Source organism: Macaca thibetana, chromosome 19 (genome assembly GCF_024542745.1).
Source record: "Macaca thibetana thibetana isolate TM-01 chromosome 19, ASM2454274v1, whole genome shotgun sequence".
NCBI lineage: Eukaryota > Metazoa > Chordata > Mammalia > Primates > Cercopithecidae > Macaca > Macaca thibetana.
Window position 1 is genome coordinate 22,871,842 of NC_065596.1, and position 25,884 is coordinate 22,897,725.

The 25,884-nt window shown below is 55.9% G+C and overlaps 1 protein-coding gene across 11 annotated transcripts in view; it reads right to left on the reverse strand.

The window, feature by feature from the left end:
* Positions 1-2,514: 2,514 nt before the first annotated feature.
* The window catches only part of DAZAP1 (DAZ associated protein 1), a 29,223-nt gene continuing 5,853 nt past the window's right edge, over positions 2,515-25,884 (reverse strand). For 3 of the 11 annotated variants that reach the window (XM_050770565.1, XM_050770574.1, XM_050770573.1), the window contains exons 2-12: positions 20,252-20,292; positions 19,299-19,465; positions 18,947-19,012; positions 16,595-16,705; positions 15,453-15,501; positions 11,894-11,976; positions 8,878-9,031; positions 7,860-7,889; positions 7,507-7,647; positions 5,493-5,669; positions 2,515-3,455 (exon numbers count right to left, since the gene is read on the reverse strand). In XM_050770565.1, the coding sequence (XP_050626522.1) occupies positions 3,280-3,455; positions 5,493-5,669; positions 7,507-7,647; positions 7,860-7,889; positions 8,878-9,031; positions 11,894-11,976; positions 15,453-15,501; positions 16,595-16,705; positions 18,947-19,012; positions 19,299-19,465; positions 20,252-20,292 (1,195 nt within the window). In that variant the 3' untranslated portion in view covers positions 2,515-3,279. Of the gene's footprint in view, positions 3,456-4,373; positions 4,463-5,492; positions 5,670-7,506; positions 7,648-7,859; positions 7,890-8,877; positions 9,032-11,893; positions 11,977-15,452; positions 15,502-16,594; positions 16,706-18,946; positions 19,013-19,298; positions 19,466-20,251; positions 20,293-25,884 lie in introns of those variants that run through there. The other 8 variants (XM_050770567.1, XM_050770568.1, XM_050770570.1 and 5 more) reach the window with 8 other exon arrangements.

The following is a 25,884-nucleotide window of genomic DNA, read 5'->3' on the forward strand; positions in this document are numbered from 1 at the left end:
GGGGATTAGAGCAGCCGCGGCCTGAGGTCTGCAGAGCCGCTCCCTCCACGGAGTGGGATTTTGGACACGCCGCCTCCCCTGCCTGAGCCTCGGGTTCGTGCTCCGTCATCTACACGATGGCACCCACCTCAACAAGTATCTATGGAGCGCCTACTGTTTGCTCGTAGGTGCGGTTTGAGGGTTCAGGTCCCCGTGTGGGAAGCAGACAGGTCATTACAGATACCAGAGCAGGGACAGGACCTCCCTGAAAAGCACAAATCAGGCTTTAACAGCTATAACATTTTGTATATAAGTTAGTAAGGGGCAACATAGCGAGACTGCCTCTCTACAAAAAAATACAAAAATGTGTGTTTACAAAAATTTGTGTACACATGGACATAAAATATTAAAAAATACAATAATTCCCAGCTACGCGGGAGGCTGAGCCTTGAGCCCAGGAGGTCGAAGCTGCAGTGAGCCGTGATCACGCCAACGGCACTCCAGCCTGGGCAACAAAGCAAGACCCTGTCTCAAAAATAAAGTTAGGAATATCACTGGGTTTGTTATGTAAATGTAGTATGAATAATAAGGATAGCTCAAAAAGGAAGAGGAGTAACTAGAACTATGTAGGAGTGACTTTTTTTTATTTTTTTGAGACGGAGTTTCACTCCTGTTGCCCTGGCTGGAGTGCAGTGGCGTGATCTCGGCTCACTGCAACCTCTGCCTCCCGGGTTCAAGTGATTCTCCTGCCTCAGCCGCCCAAGTAGCTATTACAGGCACCTGTCACCATGCCCGGCTAATTTTGTATTTTTAGTAGAGACAGGGTTTCTCCATGTTGGCTAGGCCATGTTGGTCTCGATCTCCTGACCTCAGGTGATCCACCCGCCTTGGCCTCCCAAAGTGCTGGGATTAGAACCGTGAGCCACCATGCCCGGCCTAGGAGTGACGTTTCTATATCTTACTGGAATTAAGTATAAAGTTGAAAGTGATTATTAACTATGATGTGGCACCCGGCTGGGCGCGGTGGCTTATGCTTGTAATCCCAGCACTTTGGGAGGCCGAAGCGGGTGGATCATCTGAGGTCAAGAGTTCAAGACCAATCTGGCCAACCCCATCTCTATTAAAAATACAAAAAATTAGCCAGGCATGGTGGTGGCGCGCCTGTAATCCCAGCTACTTGGGAGGCTGAGGCATGAGAGGCGCTGGCAGTGAGCCTGGGTGACATTGAGACTCCTCAAAAAAAAAAAAAGCACAAAACCTCTGGGAACCCGACTTTAGCTGTGGCACTGTCCAGGGAGCTGAGCTCTCCCCAGCCATCCATCCCCACAGTCCCAAGGGAAGCAATTACACTGTACCCAGGAAGGGCTGAGTCTCCATCCCGAGGAGCACAGGACCTGTGTGTGGGGCCCATCCACGTTGCCCATTTTCCTGCAGCAGATACCGTCCTGGCTGGGAAGCTGATTTTGTGAGTGCTGCCCCTTGGCTGGGGGAGCTAATGTGATGGGAGGGGTTGACACTCAACACCATGATGACCTGTGGTGTGGAGAGAGAGCCGCCCCCGCCTGGCCCTCCTGGAAACTGGGGCAGCAGCTCCTGAGGACATGGGAGGAGGCTCTGACAGCAGGGAATGGAGCTGGCTTCCTGGGCCGAGGCGTTGAGGGGTCCTGTCTCAGTGAGGAAGCTGCGCTGCACAGGGATGTGGGAGGTACCCCTTTTCTTGGCTCTCTCCAAACTAAGCCAAACCTTCCCTGTCCCCAGAATATGAACTGGGGCAGGGGTTCTGGCTGTTGCCTGCAGTCTCACGCCTGGCACGCTGTAGGCTTCCAATTTGGGACTTCGCGGTCCTTTTTTTTGTTTTTGTTTTTTTTTGAGACGGAGTTTCGCTCTTGTCGCCCAGGCTGGAGTGCAATGGTGCGATCTCGGCTCACTGCAACCTCCACCTAACCGGGTTCGAGCGATTCTTCTGCCTCAGCCTCCCAAGTAGCTGGGATTACAGGCGTGCGCCACGACACCCAGCTAATTTTGTATTTTCAGTAGAGATGGGGTTTCTCCATGTTGGTCAGGCTGGTCTCAAACTCCTGACCTCAGGTGATCCACCCGCCTCGGCCTCCCAAAATGCTGGGATTACAAGTGTGAGCCACCGCGCCCGGCCCTTTTTATAAGTCTCGCCTTCCCTGACAGAGTGAGAGTATCGCTTCCCAAAGATGCCCCTGTCCTAATCCCCAGAACCTGGGGATGTGTCACCTTCCATGGCAAAAGATGTGACTAAAGGTCTTGAGATGAGAAAAGCCTGGAGCCCACATTCCCCCAGAAAACCGGTGGCGGCCATATCCTAAAAGTCACAGCATCGCAAGACCCACTGAGGGATGGGCCCAGCTCTCCACTCAGCCTCTGCCCTGAAGCCCTCGGCGCTGCTGAGACCACCAAAAGCCAAGGGCAGGGTGAGGGCGCCTCCGTCACGCTTCAGACCTTTCCAGGCACTGGAAGGGTAGGCACAGGCCAAGACCAAGGAGGGAAAAAACGGACACAAAGTGGTTTCTAATCCAAACGCACTTCTCTTTATTCAAACCAGGGTCAAACTGGTCAATGGGAAACGCCCTGAAGCCACGTGCCTGGGGAGAATGGCTTCCTACTCGGTTCCGGTTCGGCGCTGCCGTGGGATCCACGTGGCTGGCTGTGCGCAACCCCCACAGTTCACCTCAGACACTACCAAGCAGGTCAGTCGACAAAAGCAAGGAATTAAACAAAAAACAGAAACACACTCAGTAGATTTCTTCTTGAAGCTCCCAGAGTTTCTGGACCACCAAGTCCCAACCCCCAAAGCCAGGAGCGAGGAGACTAACAGCGCACCCCCTCCACCAGTGCCGACGGAAACCCTGTTTTAAATTAAAAAATAAGCCAGTATACATTGTAGAAAATTTCTCTTAAAAATCTCACAATTTGTAAATGTATATTTTTTCTTTAACATAAAAGTTTACAATATACTGTAAAACAAAAGGCTCAGGAAAATAATTTCCAAAAAAAAGGAAGAAAAAGAAACCTGAAGTTTTGAATTAAAGCTGAAGACATTTTTTTTTAAACCCTGTTGTTGAACCAGTGACTTTTTTTTATTGTGCTGATGGGTTAGAGAAAGAAATATTTAAAAACCTCAGTCCAGACGACACCCACAGCCGCTCCAAAAGCCTCGCGCCCCCCCGCCCCCCAAGGTTGAGTCGCTACTTTGCCGCCACGTTTGTGATTGTCACGAGTTCCCAAGTTTGGAATCCTGGGTCAGCCGTGCAGGCGTCGCGGCGCCGCGGGCTAGCGTCGGTAGGGGTGGAACCCTTGCACGTTGTGGTTCTGCCCTCGTCCAAAGCCGCTGCCACCGGCGGGGGGGCCCCCGGACCCTGGCACGGAGGGGCCCCCGTAGGAGGGAGGCTGCTGGCTGGGGTCCGAGAAGCCCTGTCCAAAGCCACTCAAGTCCTGCCCGTAACCTGCTGGGGGAGAGAGTCCTGTGAGCTCGGGGCAGTCCCCGGGCAGCTGGCACTGCCATTGAGCGTGGCCACCTGGACACAGTTCCGCCGAGCCCGCCTTGAGTCCACAGGCCCCACAGGGTGGGGTGGGGCCCTTCTGAGGCCAGCACCTGGGCCAGAGAGAGGAGCCCCGGGCGTGTTCTCTCCCTCAAAATCACGTGAGCAGGGCGCACACAGAGAAAAGTGGCTTCCAGAGCCCTCACGGCCCACATAACCTCGCTGCTTCCCTGTTCAATCCCGAAGACGTGGTTGGGCGAGGGGGGGGCGAGGGGAGGCTGGAGAAGCCTCGGGGGTTGGAGACACGCATGCCCCGAGGTACCACGGCGGACAGGGCTTCTACAAAGCTGGCTCTTGGAGTTTCAGAAAACCCCTGATGGGCCCTTGCAGTGATACAGGGCCTGCCCCTCCATCGCAGACCAGACCCCACGTTGTCCTTCCTGTCAGGGCACATCCATTGGTGGCACGTGTCAGGGAAGGGTCTCTGGGCCCAACCTGACTGCCCCAGTGACACCACTGGCTGAGGGGCCAGCACACCCTGCAGCCCGTCCGGCCCACACAGCCAACCTCAGGAGCATGGACAGCGGTGTCTTCACAAGGACAGAGCTGCTCGGGCTGCTCCCCACCCCACTGCACACCTGGCAAGAAGCCCCTCCCATGACCTCTGGGTTCCCAGTCGGGTGCACATGGGCACGGGTGGGCGTGGGCTCTCTCTGGGGGATCCTGGGCCCGCTGAAGGCTTGTGGCCAACATCTTGGCACTGGCAAGGGCCCCATCCCAGAGGGCACCGCCAGCGTCCACCCCCGCCCGGGACGGCAGAGGAAGCCACGTCCACCTCCCGGTGCAGGCGGGTGGGAGGACCCTGGAGAAGGAGGCGGCACCTACCTAGGCCACATCACTGCTCAGCCTGACCATAAGACTGTAAACAAAGTGTGGGCCGCAGCCCGGCGGGGCTGGAGAATAGGAACCCAGGCCTGGCAAGAGACGAGACCGGGGTGACCAACCCAAGCAGCCGCCACCAAGAGCAGCGGCTGACACACACGCCACGCCCCAACTGGGCGCCTCACGCCCCCCTGCCAGTCTCAGACACGCCAGGGTTTGGTGGTGGGTCAAGAACCCACACATGCGGCAACCTCGGCCCAAGGCCTGGGCGTGGGGGCAGGGGAACCAGAGCCATGCGAGGTGGGTGGGCGGGCACCTCGGCCAAACAACTCCCACGCCCCGGCCTCCACCAGGCCTAAAGGAAGCGTGTTCACAGGCACCCCAGAAGCCCGCGGCCACCTGGAGACGGGTGCCCCATGTTCTCAAACCCGGCTTGGGAATGACCCCTGGTGCTGGAGGGGCCGACTGTAGTTGGAACCCTGCCCACTGAGGCCACCGCACTGATCCTGAGCAAGGCTGCTGTGACTCCTGGCTCGGTGCAGGGCGAGAACTACAAACATGCAGACCTTGACCCGTGCTGACCCTGCCCCCCACAAGCTCCTGCCCCAGAAGCACATGCGCTGCCTACAGATCACGTCCAGGCAGATCCAAGCCACGACAGCCATCCAGCCCAGGGCGAAGCCCACATCCAGGCCACGCCTGCTACAGACCCGGCTTCTGCCCCAAGCAGGGTCTGGACCCACAGAATGCTGATGACGTCAGCAACTGGAACCCACCAAGGGGCCAGTGCCCGCGGGACCCACACCAAGGGCCTCAACCTTGAGACAGTGATCACAGCCTCGTGGGACCCACTTCCCTTGACCCAGTCACCACTCAGGTTCCCACACATGCAGGCCCTGCGACGAATGCTCTGCTGCGACCAAGACTCCCGCGCTCCCTTCTGCTGGGGCCGGAGTTGCCACAAGGTCTCTCCAACAACCCCTGCACCTCCCTCTCCTCCCTCTCCCCTTCCCAGCAGGTAAAGGCTGGGGGGCGTCCAGCAGGGGAAGGAAGCAGGAGAAGGCAGGCCGTGCCCAGGGTCCTGGGGCCAGCGGGGATGCGGCATGGCAGGAGACCACTTACCATACTGACCATAGGGGAAGTCTGGCTGAGCTGTCGGGGGCTTGCTCATGTCCGGGGCAGCCTGAGATGGAGGCGGTGGGAAAGCCAGAGGTGCTGCCCCGGGGGTGGCCGGTGGAGGAGGAACCCCCGGAGGGGCAAACTGATCTGGCGGTGGAGGTGGAGGCCCGTAGCCAAAACCTGCAGAGGCACAAGACAGCAAGGCCCGAGACGTGTTGTGCAGCTGGGGCAGACCAGCAGGAGCTGCCCGGACGGGACTGCCACCCGAACCCACAGAATGCCCAGGCCTTGTGGACATCCACAGAATGGACCACAGAGCCACGGTCCTGGGCCGCTCCCCCCAGAAAACACATGCTCCTGGGAGCGTGGCGGGACGCTGAGCTGCAGCACGGCTGCCTCATTCGTCGCGGAGCAGCCACCAGGTGTGCCTCGGACAAGAACTCAAGGAGCAAGTAACCCCACAGCAAAATCGCTCCTTCAGACAAAAACCTGCCCCCATGCCCAGCCCCCATGTTTAGGAAGCTGCCAGCACAGGCAAGGGCGCATCCTGACGTGCTTGGAAGGGACTGCCGGGCCGGAGGTGCTGCCGCCCTGCTCTCTGTTGCTGGACATCAGGTGGGCCGAGGTTCTACCCAGCTCGCCTCCTACCAGTCATCTGGCCCACGGGCCTCCAAGTGCAGAGCCTGATTCAGGCCAGAGGGCGGAACTGCCTGCTCCTGTGCCATGGCCATGTGGAGCCTCCAAGCCCCCCAGACAGGACTAGCTCACACTGTGATATGCCCCAACTGTAAAACACCCCCAGGGCCCAGGGGCTGCAGGTGAAATCAGATCACGATACCATTCCTGCTGGTTGCATGCTGTGAGGCGCAATCCCTGGCTAGGCAGGTAAGGGACGCAAGACTCCTAGAAAGGACACCCTACGTATGGCCCGTGTCCCTTCTTCTCTACTGGAGGGTGCCAAGGCCCCACCCTGGGGGCCCGTCTAAAATTCTGGGTGTGCTGAGGTCAGGAGTTCGAGACCAACCTGACCAACATAGTGAAACCTGTTCTCTACTAAAAATACACAATAAGCCGGGCGTGGTGGCGGGCACCTGTAATCCCAGCTACTCAGGACCGAGGCAGGATGATTGCTTGAACCCAGGAGGCGGAGGTTGTAGTGAGCCAAGACTGGGCCACTGCACTCAAGTCTGGGCAACAAGAGTGAAACTCCATCTCAAAACAAAAAACAAAACAAAAAAATAAAATAAAATAAAACCCTGGGTGTGTCGGCTGATCTTACACTCAGCTCTGTAATTACAACTGACGGGTACAGGAAAATTAGTAAAAACCGAGAGCTCGTGAGGCCGGGCGCGGTGGCTCACGCCTGTAATCCCAGCACTTTGGGAGGCTGAGATGGGCGGATCACGAGGTCAGGAGATCGAGACCATCCTGGCTAACACAGTGAAACCCCGTCTCTACTAAATATACAAAAAAATTAGCCCGACGCGGTGGCGGCGCCTGTAGTCCCAGCTGCTCGGGAGGCTGAGGCAGGAGAATGGCGTAAACCTGGGAGGCGGAGCTTGCAGTGAGCCGAGATGGCGCCACCACACTCCAGCCTGGGTGACAGAGCAAGACTCTTGTCTCAAAAAAAAAAAAGAAAAAAAAATTAGAGCTTGTGCACCCTCAAACAAATGCCAGACAATCCTGAAGTACCAGGCTAAGAGACGAAGTCCAGGCAGGCTCCGTCTCCTCAGGAGCTTGTGAGAACTGGCCGGACACAGACATTCCTGCAGTGAGTTCTCCAACCCACAGGAACCTGGGTCGCCCTTTAGCATAACCAGCGAGGCCACGCGCAACAGAGCCCATCTGCAGGTGAAGGGCCTGGTGGCAGCTGACCTGCTGACCAGCCGGCACCCCACCTATGGCCTTCCCTGTGGCTGAGGCCGGACGTGTAACATAAGACTCCCCATCACCCCCACCCACCACGTGGTGTCTCCGGAGCAGGCGGGAGGCCCTCCCACAGGCCCCCTAGACTTACTGAACTGTGGCGGGGCACCATAGCCCTGAGGGAAGCCCTGGGGAGGGGGAAAGCCTCCAGGAGGGGTGGATACGATGTAGGAGGTGAACGGTGGGGGTGGTGGGGGGGCTCCTCTTCCTGCAGGGGGCGGTCCATAGCCACCTGAAACACACAGTACAGGGGTGATGGGCAGAGAGCGCTGGACGACACAGCCTGGCCACAACCAGATCAAGGCCCCAGCAGGACCCTCACCCTCTTCCTCTCTAGCACTCAGGACACAGGAACCAGGCTTTGCTGGCTGCCCCAGGATGTCTGGTCAGTCAGCCTGCCATGTGGCTTCTGTCCCCGCCTTTGCTCTATAAACAAGGACTTACCAATCGCCTGTCCTGCCGGCACCCACATTCCTAGATAAGAGAACAGAAGAGGAGGTTGGCGCCATGTCCACCCAGGTGCCCGATGCAGAGAAGGAGCCGCAGAGCATGGACGTCAGGGGCTGGGACCGAGCCTGGAGCCTCCTGTGCTCAGAGCTCGTTTGTCCTGAGGGCAAAGGCCCTGAATGCTGAGCAGAGAGGCGCTCCCCACCCCTGTAGAACAGCCTTGAAGCCACTTTCCTCTGCGCCCTGACAGGCGGCAGGCACTGTGTCTGCTGACTGGGGAACGGGTGACCTCCCAGCCCCACCTGAGGAACCCAGAGAAACCTGACTTCTAACCCTCGAGAGGGCAGGGACCGTCCCACAGCACCTCTGAGTTTCCAACAAGGGAGGCTCCAGAGAGAAAGATTTTAGACGAGGTGCAGGGAAGCCAGTCTCGGGACCCGGATGAGGCACATCTGGAACCCTGACCTGCAACTTGGGTCAGGCTGCCGCCAAGCCCAGGGGTTCTGTGGCTGCTGGAAGCTCCGAGGGGGGCAGGTCGGCCACACATGGGTCTGGCCACTGAGGGCCCATGGCACTGCAGAGGGAACGGCAGGTGGCAAAGATCCAAAGCCTGCCGGGTCCTCATGGCCCCCTGGGGGCAGCACCCTGATTCTGAGCTCAGCTTGGCAATGCCAGCCCTTTCAGGGTTTCATTGCTCAGACCCGCTGTGGCACATGATTGCGAGGTGCAGACGCTCACTGCAGCTCTTCCCCGTGACAGCGAGTCCCAGGCCCCGGACGGGCACCGAAGCCGTGGCCACCCCGCTACTAAGGAGGCTGCGGGTGCTGCCCAGGAGCTGGCTCTCAGTTGGCACCTCGTGGGGGCTCAAGGACACTGTGCTGTGCCAGCTCTGCCAACATCGGCTCTGTGCATGCACAGCAGAGGTGTGGAGGCCATGGTGATTGCAGAGCCCAGGATGCCCAGGTCGAGTCTGAGAAGGGGAATTTTCCCACAGGCACTTGTGCCTCGGCCTTACCTTGCGGGCCGTATCCTTGCTGCCACGTGGGCGGGGGCTGGCCTGCCCAGCCATTGGCAGCGTTGGGCACGACCCTGCTCCCCCACTGGCTGGCACCTGGCTGTCCCGGCGCTTGGCTCTTGCTGTCGCGAGGCTCAGCTCGTTTAACTTCCACCTAAACAAACCGAGCTCTGGTTTAGGGCGAGGCTGCCAGTCCCAGCACCCCCTTCCCTTTAGACACACCCTTGGGTAACTTACAACTACACTTAGCATCTTACAACTTAAGACTAAATACTTAACTATAAACCTTATTTAGGCCAGTAGCATTTTTTTCTTAAAAATTTTTTTTGTGTTGAATTTTTTTGTTTAAAAAATGTTTCTCAGGTACAACAGATACAACTGTAAGACACACAGAGCCCGCCCGCTGCAGGGCAGCAGGACCAAGCCCAGAGCCCTCGGGGTTTCCTGCATGATGAAGGGTCTTTCACTCAAGTAAAATGGCAGTGTCCTCCTTCCTCTTGAAAACACGGGTACAAAAAGGGACCAGGATCTTCCCAGCAATCGGCATCCTCATTGCCCTTTGGACCGCTCAGAGCCCGCCCACCTGTGCTTTTAACTCATACCTGAGAAACACGCTTGGTGTTTTACTTAGATTTTTTAATTTAAAATGTCTAATGGAAGATAAAGACTTACCTTCCCCAGGCTAACGCTTAAAGAATCTCAATTAACTCAAAAATAATGTCAGAGGGAATGGATGTGATAAGAGAATCTTACATTACATCTAACAAAAAAAAGTAACAAACATGCAATAAAATGGACATTTGGATCAGTAAGCAATCTTCATACTGTGTTCACTCAGCAGCCCGGGGCCCTTGCTCTCTAGAAGTGTCAGGAGCCACAGCCTTCTCAGGAGGAGGGTGCAGGGCCAGGGACAATGGATGGAGCAGGCCTGACCTACTTATTCTAGGCGCAGTGGCTGACCTTCCTTTAATGCCTGCTTGAAAATATGGGCGGATTGACAACACAAAACTCCCCCAATTCCGGGGCTGCCTCAGCATTTGAGAATCCTGAATTTGTCTTATTTTTATGATAAACTGTAATGAGAATAAAGAGACAATGGATCCGCCTGCAGCCGGCCTTGGGGTCTCAGTCTGGAGAGCTGCACATCCGGTGTTCAGAATCCCTCAGTTCTGCCTGTTAGAGAACAGACAGCAGCAGCCGTGAGGCACAAAGCCCCCACCTGCCCAATGCCCCAAGGACCCGCCTATGATGGGAACAGGATCCCGTTAGCTCACGGCAATGCGACAGCAGGACCAAGAGACCCGTTTCAAAGAACTCCAATTAACGAGTCTCACACACTCTCCTTAGGGGACTGTGGTTCCTGCTTACAAAGCAGAGCAGTCCTTGTACTTAAAAAAAAAAAAAAAAAATTCTTTTACCCCTTCCTATCTGAATGCACCAATGCAGAGTCGCCTGGCATGGAGGGTTAATTACCGCCCGGGACCAAACACTGTACAAACAGAAAATCCCCATGAGGGGCCAGTGTCGCTCCAGCCAACCAGTGAAGGTCGGCGCCGGGCAAGCTGGACTCCAACGACTGCCTTGCTTGGAAGGCGAGACCCACACTGAGGTCGCCCAGCTTGGGAGCTCGCGCAGACCAGTCACGGCTGGGGGCACCTGCGGGCTGCCCAGGGACAGCAGGTGTGTGCGCTGTACAGAGCACTTTCTGTCCCACAGACCAAGACCATGCTTTCCCCAAAGTGTCAGCGTTGTAGTCCCTTAAAACGCTGAGCACAGACTCCTTGAACCTCTGCTTGTGCTGTCGCGCACCCATGCAGCCTGCATGCTAATTTTAAACTACAAGCTGCGCTGAATGTCGGAACAAAGATTGTGTCTCCTATTTTAGTTGGGTTTAAAGGGAATTAATGAAGTCTGCAACCAAATCTAAGCCACCTGTATATAAAAATAACTACACAGGCTACTGTTTTTAAAAAAGTTCTGCTATGGAGACCTCGGGCTGGGGCAGAGGGCGGGGGCAGGAGACAATGAGCGCGATGCTCCCTCCAGGACATTTTAATTGAAAAAACCACCACGGCCTTGTCCCAAGGGCTGAGCGTCATCTCCTGTTAGGGAGATGCTGCCACACCAGGGAGGCCGGGTCAGAATCCCACTCAGTGTGTGAGGCGGCCTGGCACAGCCAGCGGAGCTCCTTGGTTTGAAAGGACCAAGACAGGAATCCTGCAAAAACTTGGACCCCTAAGCTTTTGCTAACTGCAAGAAATTCCACACTGTAGAATTTCTACCAGTTACTTATTTCAGAGTCCGCTTCTCAAGAACCTCCAAGGGTCCAGGTAAAACAAGGATTTAGGGACCCCTTTCTGACACACACCTTCCAAGGGCTGGCCTGGGGGTGGGGGTGGGGTGGCCTCCTGTCCCTCTCACCTCCGGGGGTAACACAGTATGAAGATGACACAACCAGAGGTCACTTGACTGCATGGTGGCTGAGTACTACCGAGAGCATGTGGCTGGTGCCGGAGTTCCACAGTAAGTGACCCAATTCAAACAACCAGTCCTTCATGATGTTTCCACTGTGCTTTCGATTTTAAGCGGAACCTGGGCTCTCAAAGGTCCCTTGCTGATCACATTACAGGTCAGTGTCGGACAATGGGGATTTGCAGACATCTGAAGGAGTGGTCGTGGAAACCAAGCCTGAGGCAACGCTGCGGTTTCACTGGAGCCAGCCCCAACACCGCCACAGCCGCCCGGCCCCAGCACCCCCTCCCCCTGCCCAGTCCCAGGTCACCCAGAGGGAGGGCTCCAGGAGCAAAGCTGAGAGACGCCCACCCCGCAGGAAGGGTGCTTAGGAAGGACAGGACCCTCCTCACATCTAAAGACCCAGGTCCACCTTAGGCAGCGAAGGTTCACAGGACGAACTCGCCCGACCCTTTCTGTGAAGGAATGTTCCTTTCCAGTGAAACCCCTAAGTTGCCTAAGACTTGGTTTGGTCTTAAGGTAAAATAAAACTACAACTACACACTTTTTTGCCCATGATGTCGTGAAAATGCATGTTGACAGCCTGGTCCACTGATTGTTCGTCCTCGAAAGTAATAAATCCAAAACCTAGCCAACGACGAAGAGTGAATCAAGGTAGCAGGGTGTTGTGACACAAAACAGGATGATGAACAGTATTAGGGACGGGCCGAGGGATCGACCTTGGGTTTCAGCTAAGCTGTGTGTGGGGCGCTGTGGGCCCCTGGGGCGGCTGCCTCCCTCCCCAGGAGCCGCCACTCGACTGGACACGGAGTGGACAGACGGTGACGTCCGCACTCCCGGTGACGGCTCTGCTGACTGAGGCCTAAGTCAAGTCTCCGCCCCAGACACCCAGGACTGGGGCTCCGTGTCACGAACAGATTTGGAACAAGGAGCTCATCTTAGAAAGCAGCAGTGGAGACAGTGGAACGGTGAGGGCCTCCATCACTACTGGCAGACAAAGTGCCCCCCAGGGGAAGGTCAGAGGCCTGTGCTGGAATATTCTGGCTCTCGCCTGTGGAGAGATTGCCAGTGAACCCTGCAGGCCGGGGGCCCACGTGGAACGCTCCACCTCAGTCAGGGGTGTGCACCGTGGATGTGTGTCTGCTTCTCTGAAACCCAGGATTCTCCCCCTTGGCTTGCAATTTGCTTTGCAGCTAGTGCTGACAGCAGCCATATATCGTTCTAAAGCGTTAACAGGTACAGTATCTATCATAGCTGGTGCCTCACTAGGCTTACCCAACACTGTTGGGTAAGCCCAAGGAGTCCTAGGAGAGGTCATATCATACGCATATATGCATATTATATACAGGTAGATAAACAATGCACAAAGATACAGGCCACAACGGGTTCCAGCAGGTCAGACTCTGCTGTCAGCAGCAAGAGCGAGATGCACCATGGGATCAAAACAGAAAATTTTAAAGGCAAAAAAAATTTAGCATTTCCCAAACACGAGAGTGGCAGTATAAACGAAGTTTAGTGGGTCTGGGGTGAGCGCGGCCCCCAGCTAACGGGGCGGGTCTCCTCCTCTAGGCGCAGGAGTGCGCTGGACTCTCCAGGCCTCCCCAGCTGGGTGGAGCGCGACGCCGCGAAGCACAGTCCTCCCGAGGCGGGGCCCAGGCAGCACTAGCCCCTCCCCAGATGGAAGTGCGCGGCAGACAGCTGCCCAAGACCTCACAGAACAAAGACGGACGTGGAAGAGCTGAGACCGGGCTGAAGATGGGCTGCCCACGCCAGAGGCACAGGGTGCGTGACAAAGCACCACACAGCAGGGGACAGTGCGACACGGGCGTGAGGCGTGAATGAGCGCGGCAGAGAAGGGCCGTGGGGGTGGGAGCAGGCAAGGGCCCCCGGAAGGAGCAGCCCACCGTGGGGCCTCTCAAGCTGAAGAGACAGGGACCGGGGCTGCTGTAGCCGGGACCAGGCGGAAACGGACAAGCAAAACTGGGGGCAGGGAAAGATGGAAACGGGGCAGAAAGGGCAGCTCAGACTGTGAGGGGACAAAGGTCACTGTGGTTCAGGAGCCTCCCACCGTCCTGAGCACACGCGTGCACCTGAGCGTGGCTGTGCACGCAGTGTCTGCAACCTGACAGGAGGAGGAGGAGGAGGAGGAGGAGGAGGAGGAGGAGGAGGCGGAGGGACCAGGGGGGCAAGGCACACAGCGAGAGGAGCGCAGGATGGAGAAGACCTGAGGGGGTGAGAGGTGAACGAGGCAGCGGCTGGAGCAGGCGGGCCGAGGGCAGACGTGGGAGGTCCAAGCGGGGACCCGCACAGACACTGTGTGCCTGAGACACAGGCGGGGTCCCCGACAGGGACATGGCCATGACCTTCAGTCAATGGAGAGGAAGAGGGAGGAGGTGGTGGGGAGGGGGACACAGACCCATCTCAGAAGATGCAGAAAGGCCAAGGGAAGAGGACACACTCTCTGGGAGGACCCGCCAAGCAGTACCGTGGCGTCTCTCTGGCCCTCCACTCGCCTGACACCCAAGGGACACTTTCAAAGCCCAACATCTAAGGACATGTGGCCACGCGCTGGCCCCGAAGTGCTCCGTACACGAGTGTGGACTCAGCAACACTCGCCATGTCCCGTCCACATGGGACAAGACAGGATGCAAGGAGAAAGGGCGCCAGCTCTGGGCAGCCGGAGGGGGACCAGGAGGATCTAGAAGCAACCCTTGGATTCCCGCGCACTCAAGTTTCCCGAGATCAGAGGCAGTATTTGGAACACGGCATCGGTGATGGAAATGAAACAACATATTTAGAAGTAGACATTTTCGCAAACTGCAGGAGTGTCTGAAACCACAGGGCTCGCCTGGTCCGGGCACAGTGCAAGAGGCGCTGGGTCCTGGGGGAGGCGCCCTGAGCGCTGTCTAGGAATGCGGCTGTCAAGAGGCGACATCACCACTGAGGAAGCGGGACAGAAACACCTGAAACTTCGTTTACACCCCACTGGAGCAAAGCCGCTCCCTCCTCTGACTGCGGGACTGGCCTGTACCTGTGTGATATAATTTAGCACCTGGAGAAGAGAAATCTAAAGAGATATCGTTAATCACACACAATTCACAGAGAGAAAAGGAAAAACAGCTTACTTAACATCACTGTACTTTACTATGAAACACTTAAGTACGTCACTAAGCATGTATGTCTAAATTAAGTTACGACTAAGACTTAACAGCGTAACCGACATGGAGGAGGAGCGCTCCTAACCGTGGGGAGGGAGGTTCAAATGGCAAACTATGCTCCAGCATGGCGGGCATGCTGCGGCGCCACCTGGCGCTCGGGGCTGCCCGGACTGACCTGGGCCGGTGCGGGGGCGGCACATTCGCGGCGGGCAGACCCAGGCTGCAGATCTGCTCCCGGGGCCGCCAAGAGCAGCCGATGAACCAAAACCATGCGGGCAGCGGGCGGGACAGACAGCAGCAGCCACGGAAAAGGGGCACAGAAACTGGGCGCCCATCGTCCCAGCTCCACAAACCAGCATGGATGGGCGGGCAGGAAGCTGAGGGAAAACGAGGGGAGGCCCTGAGGTGACTCCTCACCCCTCCTCCCACCTGCCCTGCTGACTTCAGAGAGGGAACAAAACCGAAAAAAAAAAAAAAAAAAAAAAAAAAAAGGAAAGGAAAAGAAAAGAAGAAAAAAAAAAAAAAAAAGCATGGGATGGATCACGGAAAGTCCAAGCTCCACACCGAGCCAGCTGACTCAGCTGACGACACGAAATGAGACCGGCCACACTGGGAGGACTGGACGAGGGTGAAGGAAGGTCAAATGCAGGAGGACCACACTCTTCTGGACAGTGAAAAACAGAATCCAGGCCGAGACTCATGTCAAGTCATAAAAACTTGAAAAGAACAAGCCAAAAACAATGTGTGACGTCTGACCTCGGGAAGCACAGACAGGCTGAATGGGGTGCACATGAGGAGCCCACATTTTAGTCATTTGTCTCCAAATCGTCCTTTCCTGAGGCTGTTTGCTACAGCCGCCACCTGTGTGTGCCTGGCGGGTGAGATAGTTTGCCATCTGAGGGAGGAGCAGGGAGAAGGCTGAGGACAAACTAGATCTGCCCTTACCTCGGGGCCTCTGCTTCTCGGCATCATAGATCATGACTACCTCTGTGACCTGGAAGGAGAGAGTGGCGTCAGTTCGGGCACCACGGCCAGCACCGTGGGTGTTCTTCTGAGGGCACAGCCTGTTCCCACAAACCCAAACTCTCAGCATAGGGCGCGCCCTCCTTGAGCAGGGGAGGTGCATGGGCAACAGCTGCTCCATGGGGCTGCCGTCTGAGAAAGGCGGGAGCCCCAACACTCCCAGGGCCAGAAGCAGGCAGTGAGAAGCAGCTCCAGGGCAGGCGTCTGGATATCCGCCTCCGGGCTGCCCATGGCCCCGCTCACATGTGTGCTGAGGGACAGGAAGGGCCAACAATGTTGGCCACGTGTGAACCAGGCCATGTGTGAATGCAGGGTACGTGGGAACCAGGAGACCCCACAGAAGCCCTTCCCACCCAAACGCGGGAAGCAAAGGGCACACTCGGCCCTCACTTGAAGTGGCGGGGCAGCCACACACAGCTCCTTGGTGGAGGCTGTGCTCCCAGGCCCCGCTCGGGGCCTCTCACTCCTGGCCCAGGCCTCAGGCACCAGCTGATGAACATGCGCAGTACCCGGGCACGCAGGGCTGTCCTGCTGGCGGGGCTCGTGTGTGACCTGCGGGGCATGGCATGAGTCCCAGCAGGACCTTGGGGTGACTGCATGCCCCTGCCTCAGGTGACTGGGACGGCTCCCCACTGGCCCACTCCCGGCTGTCCCAGCTCCCTCTGGCACCAGGCTCAACTGAGCTCGGGCATTTTCCCACCTGCCCACTGGAAAATCAGCTCTGGCTGGCTCGCCCAGGCCACGATGAACCCCGTTTCTGTGTAACTGCCCCTCTCTGACACTTGACCCCATGGTGTTCACAATGGAATCGGGCGGCTGCCCTGAAGGCTGTCAAGCTGGTTCACTGCAGAACTACCCTACTGGGACGCGAAATGGCCACGAAGGCAAAGGCTGGGCTTTCTGTCTTTCTGGAGAGCGCAGGCGTCAGGGAAATGAGAGAGAGACAGCTCCCAGCCGGAAAGGCCTGCGCACCTGCGGCTCCGCCACTTCAGCCCCGAGAAGGCCGAGGACTGAGCAGAAGCGGCTCTGTCCCAACAGTGCTGCTGGGGTGGGGAGAAACTCACCACTCCAAACTTCTTGAAGTATTCCCTGAGCTCTGTCTCACCACAATTGTGAGGAATTCCACCGACAAATATCTTATTTGATTTACTGTTATCACTCCTGGGTCCTTTCTGCTGTTGAAGAAGGGAAGGACAGTTAGTTCACGCGGGAAGCCTCCAAACCCTCCCGCGAGCTGCGTGGGACGTGAAGCTCAATCCGCACTGGTTTTGAGTCAGCTGAAAGCCAGAGCAGAACACTCCACAAGCCTGCTAGGTCCAAAGGGCAACCAACAACACTGGGCTCTGCTGAGACGCTTCTCATCTTTCTAGAGACCCAAGGAGACAGGGATTCAGCATTTTTGCAAGGCTGAATTTCAGCTAAACTGACACACAGCACAGTGCGTGCCATGCCTTCAGTTATTCTGAATTACAACCACTACAAAGTGGAAAAACACTCCAGTGTGAAGCAGGGACTTTAGGATGGCAGGAGAACGGCAGCAGCAGCGATGACATGAGAAGAGATGAAGTTGGATTTCAGCCTGTAGTTCTCTAGCAGGTGACAAAGACGACTACGGAAACCTCCAGCAGCTCAAGAGCCACGTGAAACAGTGGCCCAAACCACACAGCCCCTTCTGCCAGCCTCCCGCTGTCAAGGGCGCCTGCTCTGGGACACCACTTCCCGGGCCCTCATCGCTCACTGGGCGGCCAGAGCCAGGAGCCTCGGGTCCAGTTCCTAGGCCGCCCTTGGGGCTGGGGCTGTTCTCCTGATCCCACCCACCAACCATCCTTTTTTTTTTTTCCCTATCCATGGTTATCATATTTTAAGTTGTCCCAACTGCTTTGGATTAAGAGACTATAAACCTTTGGGGATAAGTGCACACTGCCATGAACGTCGGGATGGTTTCATAAGTGTGTGCGTGGGCCAGAATCCATCAAGTGGTGTAGTTTACTACTTGCCCATTGTATCTTAATAAAAACTAGAGAGATTAATTAATAACCAGATGGAATAAGAACCTTGGATTCCAGTCTGAAAAAACCAGCTATGAGAAACACTTGTGAAACAATTCTCGAGCTGGGAACAGGGCCTAGACACAGATGACACGGGATTCCCGGCAGCCGTTTTCCGGCATGCTGCCGGTGGGTGCGTGCGGTTGTCATTTTAGGAGACGCGCCCTCCGATCCTTAGGAATGGTGTATGTGGACACAGATGGATGTAAATACATATAGATACATTTGATAAAATATTAATAATGGATAAATCTAGATGGTATATTCAGGTATTCTTTATGCTATTCTTCTAATTTTCCTGTAGTTAAAAAGTTTCCCAGGCCGGGCGCGGTGGCTCACGCCTGTAATCCCAGCACTTTGGGAGGCCGAGGCGGGCGGATCACAAGGTCAGGAGATCGAGACCACGGTGAAACCACGTCTCTACTAAAAATACAAAAAATTAGCCGGGCGCGGTGGCGGGCGCCTGTAGTCCCAGCTACTCAGGAGGCTGAGGCAGGAGAATGGCGTAAACCCAGGAGGCGGAGCTTGCAGTGAGCCGAGATCGCGCCACTGCACTCCAGCCTGGGCAACAGAGCGAGACTCCGTCTCAAAAAACAAAACAAAACAAAAAAAAAAAAGTTTCCCAATAAAAGGTTAAAAAAAAAAAAAGAATTGTTCCAAGAGTTCTGAAGCCTGCAGTAGATGGGATTCTGCTAGAAATGCAGACTCTCGGGCCCTGCCTGCTGCCCACACTGTGGAGAGGCTGGCACCTGGTGCCTCAGCAGGCCTCCAGGTCTGCACTGTCCAGCACGTGCTGCAGGGAGGCTAAGAGCTTTTCCATCTGCACCGCCCCAGTGGTGGGGGGTGCAGGAAGGTGAGGTGTGGGTGGTGGTGAGACCCAAATGCCAAGGAGACCCCCTGCCAGGACGGTGCCCTGTCGGCCAGGCAAGCACCAAGGCCGCAGGTCAGAGAACCCAAGTTGCCACGTCAGGAGATCTCAAGTGGAGCCGTAGAGTGGCCACAGCACGAGCTGTGAGGCGGCCCGGCCCAGCCCCAGCAGTGGAAGGATGGCCCACCTCTGAGGAGGGCCAGGCCCAGCACAGAGGGCACACAGGGCACAGAAGAAAGATGACTGGCTTCTGACAATCAATGGCATTAGCTGTCATTTTTTTTTTTTCTTAAGATAGACTGGTAACAATTGTCTTGGCTGTGAGATAACACACTCGCAGCACTGATAAATCTGGGTGATCCTCAGCTGCTCGAGTGCCAACCTAGAAGACCTGCGTCGCTGTCAATCCTAATGAGCAACAACAGCAGATCGAAGGCACGTATTTCCTTTCCATGTGGAGTGGAGAACACACGAGGAGGCCGCCCTGCCCAGCCCCTTACCCATCCTTCCTTCGGCCGTGTTCTCTCTGGCTGCATCCCCCGGGGTGTGCATGGCTTGGGGTCGATCTGTAGGAAATTTCAAATCAGCCAGTTGTGAATAAGAGGCTGTTTCTCTAGGAAAGAAGGTGTCAGCACAACAGCAGCCACAGCACAGCAGCCCGCCCCGCCCTGCCGGCTCCATTCACCCTGTATCCTCCTGCAATATCCAGCCTCAGCTCCAAGGCTTAATCCTTCCCAATCAAGCCCACGTTCAAACACGCTCTATCGTGAACATGAGTCAGAGTCCAGGACAAAATGAAGCAGAGGAAGGACAGGGGAGACAGTGGGTGAGAGCTCCCGGAAGGGCACTTACGTTTCGGCCGTCTAGCGTGTGCGGTCTGCTGGCCAGCACCGTCCCCACACAGTTTGGGTCCTTAAATTTGACAAACCCAAAGCCTCGAGACTGGTTGGTGGTTTTATCTTTCATGATAACACAGTCTACGACTTCTCCATATTGGGAAAAGTAGCTGCGCAGAGTCTCTGCTCAGAAATCGGGAAGAAAACACAAACACACAGGGCCAGAGCATTAGGCACGTGCCTGGCGGTGCTGCTGGCACGCAGGCGCCTCCAGTCCACTGGCCGCGCACCGAGCAATGCTGAACTGGGGCTGGAGGGGGGGAGGGTGCGGTGTACAAGAAGCACTGGGGGATTCTGCCCAATATACACTTGAGGTCCTCATGTAAATCAGAGGGGCTGCCAGTGAGCACAGCAGTGGCCAGCGGTTACAACCTGACTTTGTGGGCATCCAGGAAGGCAGCGTTTAAGGCCAAGGCAAACACAATTCTGAATGCTGGCAGTGGCCAAGGAGCGCCGACTTTGCTGCACTCTTTCCTCCTAATCTGGCCTCAGTGACGGCCCGGCCAGCCCCTCGCCCTCTGCACTCTTTCCTCCTATTCTGGCCTCAGTGACGGCCCGGCCAGCCCCTCGCCCTCTGCACTCTTTCCTCCTATTCTGGCCTCAGTGACGGCCCGGCCAGCCCCTCGCCCTCTGCACCTCCAGACAACAGCTGTCTGCCTCCACAAGCCACCTCAGCCCGAAGTCTTCCCTGTAACTTGGGATGGAAATACCAAATTAACAGTCTCAGAGCAAATACACACTTACTCTCTGCCCCAGCCAACTCCAGTGTGCCCTGCCCAGAAATCAAAACAATGTCAAAAGGCCTTTAAAACATCCGAGACAGCAGCAAGAGGCGGGCAGACAAAACTTGAAGGCCAAGGTCCTAGAGCCCTGTCTGCAGTGCCCACCTGACACCCCTTCCCCACCTACCTTGGGTCGTGCTCCAGTCAAGACCGCCCACAAAGAGCTTCCTGCAATTCAATGAGAAGATATTCAGGATCAAGACAGCGCTCACCTTAGAAATGCCCCCCATCTGAGTCAAGCTGAGGTCTTAATTCAAACCACAGCAGCAGTTTCTGCGAACATGCTTGTGCACGTGATGGTACACAGAGCTCACAGCAATGGCGAGTCAGCCTTGCCCATGCTGTCTTCAGACATGAAAGATGATCCCAAGCCTTGCCATGGGGAGAAGACTGTGCCAGAGTCACACGCCGGCCTCAAGCGCAGCAGGCGACGAGCTCCTGCGCCAGGCCAGTGGTGCCGGCACCAGGCTCACCTGCGCTGCTGAGCGGGACACAAGCTTGCTTTCCTACAGCTTTTGCAAATATTTTATAATCAGGAAAAAGAATGTAGAAGTCTAGATTTGAAATGATGCACAGTAAACTAGATGCCTGTGCCACACGGCCTCTGAATTACAGGCTGGGGAGGGGGTGGCGGGACACAGAAGCCTCTCTATGAGCCTGCACTCATGAACGAATGAGGGGCCCACAGATGAAGGTGAAGGCCCTGAAGCTCCAGTCTCAGCACTGGCCCCCCTTACCTGCCCCCGACAAACCCACGCCATCCCCATTCTGGGTCTGTCTCTTCCGGGCAGATGAGAAGGGCCTAAAACTCAGTCTCAGCACTGGCACCTCCTGCCCGCCCCCCCCACCAAAGGCCCACGCCGCCCCGTCCTGGGGCTGTCTCTTCCAGGCAGATGAGCTGGAGCTCTCCCAAGGCGTCCGCCATCGAGGCGCCCATCGACCTTGGGCGCCATCGTCCGCCCAAGGGCCCACCCACCTTTCCACCTCACTGCCGCTCCAGGTGGCCCCAGGGCCCTTGGCTGTTCCATCTCCCAAAGGGGACTGTGCCACCTTGCATCAGCCATGGCACCCACTGAGCATGTCTGAGACACATGGGCCATAAGGCTTACCCAGGCACGGGGCCTTAGATGTCATTCAAGCTTCCCCCAAACCCAGGAGGCAGGGAAGAGGTGGTTCTATCGGCAACTATCCCATTCTGCCTGCTTTCCCTGGGAAAGGGGACTTGCATTCAGAGATGAAGTCCCTGAGCTGAATCTCAGTTGTGACTGACTGCCAGCACCATCATCACCCTTGGTCTTCAGAGAGCAAAGCACCGTGCAGGCCAAAGCTCCCACCCGAGACCCAAGAATCCTGCCACCCTCACTGAAAACACCGGTCCCATGCAGGGCCCTGTATCCCTGACGGCCAACCACGCCACACTTGGCTTGGGCTTTCAGCAAAAAGGTCCCTGGCAGGTTGAACACATTACTGCCCCACCAGTGGTCAGGAGCAACGTGCTCCTCACTGCTCCTACCAGCTTGCCAGGAAACACCCCTGCAAGATGGCTGGCACGTTCACCACCCCTTATCAACCACCACCTGGGGCCTGTGCACTCAGCCCCCGCGAGTCAGCCCCTGGTGAAGTGTCTGCCACAGCCAACTGCCAGGAGCTTGTCCCTGTTCCTTCTTTTTCCCTAAGAAAGGTTAATTTAAATTTAGTGTGTGAAAAACAAAGCATGTTCCCACCACAGGGAAAGTACCCACTGCCATCTTCAAAGTGTCAACAAGCAACCCCCCAACTCCATTCTTTGGTGGGGAGGGCTGAGGCAGGAAGAATTAGAGGCGGGAAGTATTAGAGGCAGACTGTGCCAGCCGCCCTGTGCTTCCTGACCCTTAGAGAAGAGATCTGAAAAGACAAATTTCAGGGAAAAACGTGCTGATCACGCAACAGCAATAGGCTTAGGTTTAGGCCTCATTAACTTAATATCCTGCGTCTCCCACGCACCCTTCGCAATCAGGCCAGGGAGCGCTGAGGTCAGGCCTAGAGACCGTGGGAGGAGCGAGGCCTCCGCGTGCCTCACTCACCATAGGCTGTGCCCGTGCTGAGTCAGGGCCAGCCCCGCCCACAACCCTGCCAGCAGGGCCCGGCACCCAGCAGAAGCAGGCAGCAGCCCCCACCGTGTGAGGGAAGGGCCCTCAAGGCTGGAACTGCCTAGAAAAATACTCATTTACACAATTCTTTGGAATTAAAGTTCAAGCATTCTCAAAAAAACAAACAAAACACACACACACAAAAAAAAACCTGAAAACAAAACGAAACCCAAGTCACTTGAAGAAATACCAGCCTCTAGTTAGCACTGCACACATCAAACAGCCAGGCAACAGGCAGGTGTCTTCCAAGCAGCCCAGGCCCCCCGCCACCCCGCCCACCTCGCTGGCAGAAGGAACTCGTCAGACCAGTCCAGTTTCGGTCCTCATTTAAATTTCAAGAATTGGGTATTAAGGGGGAAGGGCTGGAAACCTGAGAACAGGGTCGATGGGTTAGATAACCTGGTATCAGTACTGTCTTTCTCAGCTGGGCGCATAGCATAACACGCCTGTAATCACAGCATTATGGGAGGCCAGGAGTTCAAGACCAGCCTGGACAACGTAACAACACTCCAGGTGGTGGTGGGGCCTGTAGTCCCAGCTACGTGGCAGGCTGGGGCAGGAGGATCGTTTGAGTCAAGGTCGAGGCTGCAGTGAGCCATGATCGTGTCACTGCACTCCAGCTGGGGTGACAGAGACCTCATCTTTTTTTTTTTTTTTTTTTTTTTTGAGACGGAGTCTCGCTCTGTCGCCCAGGCTGGAGTGCGGTGGCCGGATCTCAGCTCACTGCAAGCTCCGCCTCCTGGGTTCACGCCATTCTCCTGCCTCAGCCTCCCGAGTAGCTGGGACTATAGGCGCCCGCCGCCTCGCCCGGCTAGTTTTTTGTATTTTTTAGTAGAGACGGGGTTTCACCGTGTTAGCCAGGATGGTCTCGATCTCCTGACCTCCTGATCCGCCCGTCTCGGCCTCCCAAAGTGCTGGGATTACAGGCGTGAGCCACCGCGCCCGGCCGAGACCTCATCTCTTAAATAAAAATTTAAAAAATAAAAAATAGGGCCGGGTGCGGTGGCTCAAGCCTGTAATTCCAGCACTTTGGGAGGCCGAGACGGGCGGATCACGAGGTCAGGAGATCGAGACCATCCTGGCGAACACGGTGAAACCCCGTCTCTACTAAAAAAAAAAAAAAAAATACAAAAAACTAGCCGGGCGAGGTGGCGGGCGCCTGTAGTCCCAGCTACTCGGGAGGCTGAGGCAGGAGAATGGCGTGAACCCGGGAGGCGGAGCTTGCAGTGAGCTGAGATCCGGCCACTGCACTCCAGCCTGGGCTATAGAGCGAGACTCCGTCTCAAAAAAAAAAAAAAAAAATAATAATAATAATAATAATAATAAAATAAAAAATAGGCTGGGCGCGGTGGCTCACGCCTGTAATCCCAGCACTTTGGGAGGCCGAGGCGGGTGGATCACAAGGTCAGGAGATCGAGACCACGGTGAAACCCCGTCTCTACTAAAAATACAAAAAATTAGCCGGGCGCGGTTGTGGGCGCCTGTAGTCCCAGCTACTCGGGAGGCTGAGGCAGGAGAATGGCGTGAACCCGGGAGGCGGAGCTTGCAGTGAGCCGAGATCGCGCCACTGCACTCCAGCCTGGGCGACAGAGCGAGACTCCGTCTCAAAAAAAAAAAAAAAAAAAAAAAAAAAAAAAAAAAAAAAGTTTCTCAAATTTTTTTTTGAGACGGAGTCTTGCTGTGTTGCTAGGTTGGAGTGCAGTGGCGCAATCTCGGCTCACTGCAACCTCCGCCTCCCAGGTTCAAGCGATTCTCCTGCCTCAGCCTCCCGAGTAGCTGGGACTACAGGCGCCCACCACTACGCCAGCTAATTTTTGTGTTTTTAGTAGAGACGGGGTTTCACCATATTGGTCAGGATGGTCTCGATCTCTCAACCTTATGATCCGCCCGCCTCAGCCTCTCCAAGTGTTGGGATTACAGGCGTGAGCCACTGCGCCTGGCCGCTTTCTCAATTTTGATCACTGTGCTGTGTTCACGTGAGAGAATGTCGTCGTTCTTGGGAAACAATAGGTATCTCAGTGTCCACATAAAGGGGAGTGTATCGGTCTCCAGCTACTCTCAGATATTTCAATAGAAACACACACCACACAATGGGGATGGGTGCAGTGACTCACACCTGTGATCCCAGCACTTTGAGAGGCTGAGGCAGGTGGATCACCTGAGGTCAGGAGTTCGAGACCAGCCTGGCAAACATGGTAAAACCCCATCTCTACTGAAAATACAAAAATTAGCTGGGCTTGGTGGTGGGTGCCTGTAATCCCAGCTACTCGGGAGTCTGAGGCAGGAGTAATGCTTGAACCTGGGAGGTGGAGGTTGCACTGAGCCAAGATCATGCCACTGCACTCCAGCCTGAGCGACAGAGTAAGGATCCATCTAAAACATACACACACACACACACACACACAGAGCTCACTGGGGGTGGGGCAAGAGGCACCACATGCCAAAGGGTAAAATGTCAGCCAATGGTGAGTCTGGCAGAGCCAAGAAGATATGGGAATTTTTGTAATTTTCCTGTAAGTCAGAAGTTATATATGAAACTATGGTATAAAAGACTAAGATTTTTTTGAAAAAAGTCTCATTACTTATGAAATCTGAGACAGCAACAGATAGCTTTCGCTTCACATAGCTGTGTCTCAATCTCCTGACCTCAGGTGATCGGCCTGCCTCAGCCTCCCAAAGGACTGGGATTACAGGCGTGAGCCACCACGCCTGGCCACATTGTGTGTGTTTCCACTGAAATATTTGAGAGTAGCTTCTAACGCTAAAGCTTCCTGTGTCCATGTTTCTTTTACTACTGCTCAGGAGCCACCGGCTAACACCTTCTCCCTGGGCTAACACCTTCTCCCTGGTCTACAGACAGAAGCCTCCAGGAAGTCCCAGGGGGAAAGTCACCTCCTCAGTGGCAGGGACTGCCTCCAGGGCCCCGGCACAAAGTCCCTACTTCTGAGTCTCAGGATGTTTCAGTCAATAAAATAAGAAAGCTCCTGGCTGCCAACCTCACCTCACCAGGTAGTGAGTGAGAAGCCGGCACCCTAGAAATATGCGGGGCCCTGGGCAGGCAACTCCCAGACGCTGTCCATCAACTACCCAGGCAGCAAAACTAACTCTCACACAAGTAAACGTCGGGGTCCAGGGAGCCAGGGGCGAGCACAGGACAACAGGAGGTGCCGCTGGCTCTCAAGGGCTTGCTGCGGGGCTGACGGTCTGCTTGTCCTCAGCTCCAGGCTTTCTCAGCCTGCACCTGGGCTGGCAGCGTGTGGACCAAGGACATTAACAGGGCAATGCAACACTGGTCTATGCAGATGAAGGGGTTAGCGAGCAATGTGACTCCCGCACTCTGTCTCTGAGGAGGCCCTGCTCTGAGGGGCCCACTGCTGATGGCATCTCCGAACTGGACATCGTGGCTCCTACAGACCTCACATCCCACAAACCCAAAAGGGGTGTTCTCGTCAGTGGGAGAGGTGTGGGGTGAGCTCCACTTCTTCCCTTGCAACCTGCAGTCCGGTGTGCAGTCTGCCCACCAAAGGTCATGATGAACATCTCCCAGGACCTGCAAGCCAGGCACCTAGGGCCTGCAGCTCCACACCTGGCAGGTGCTCCTCAGTCCACGGGGGCCGGCGCAGCCACCCTC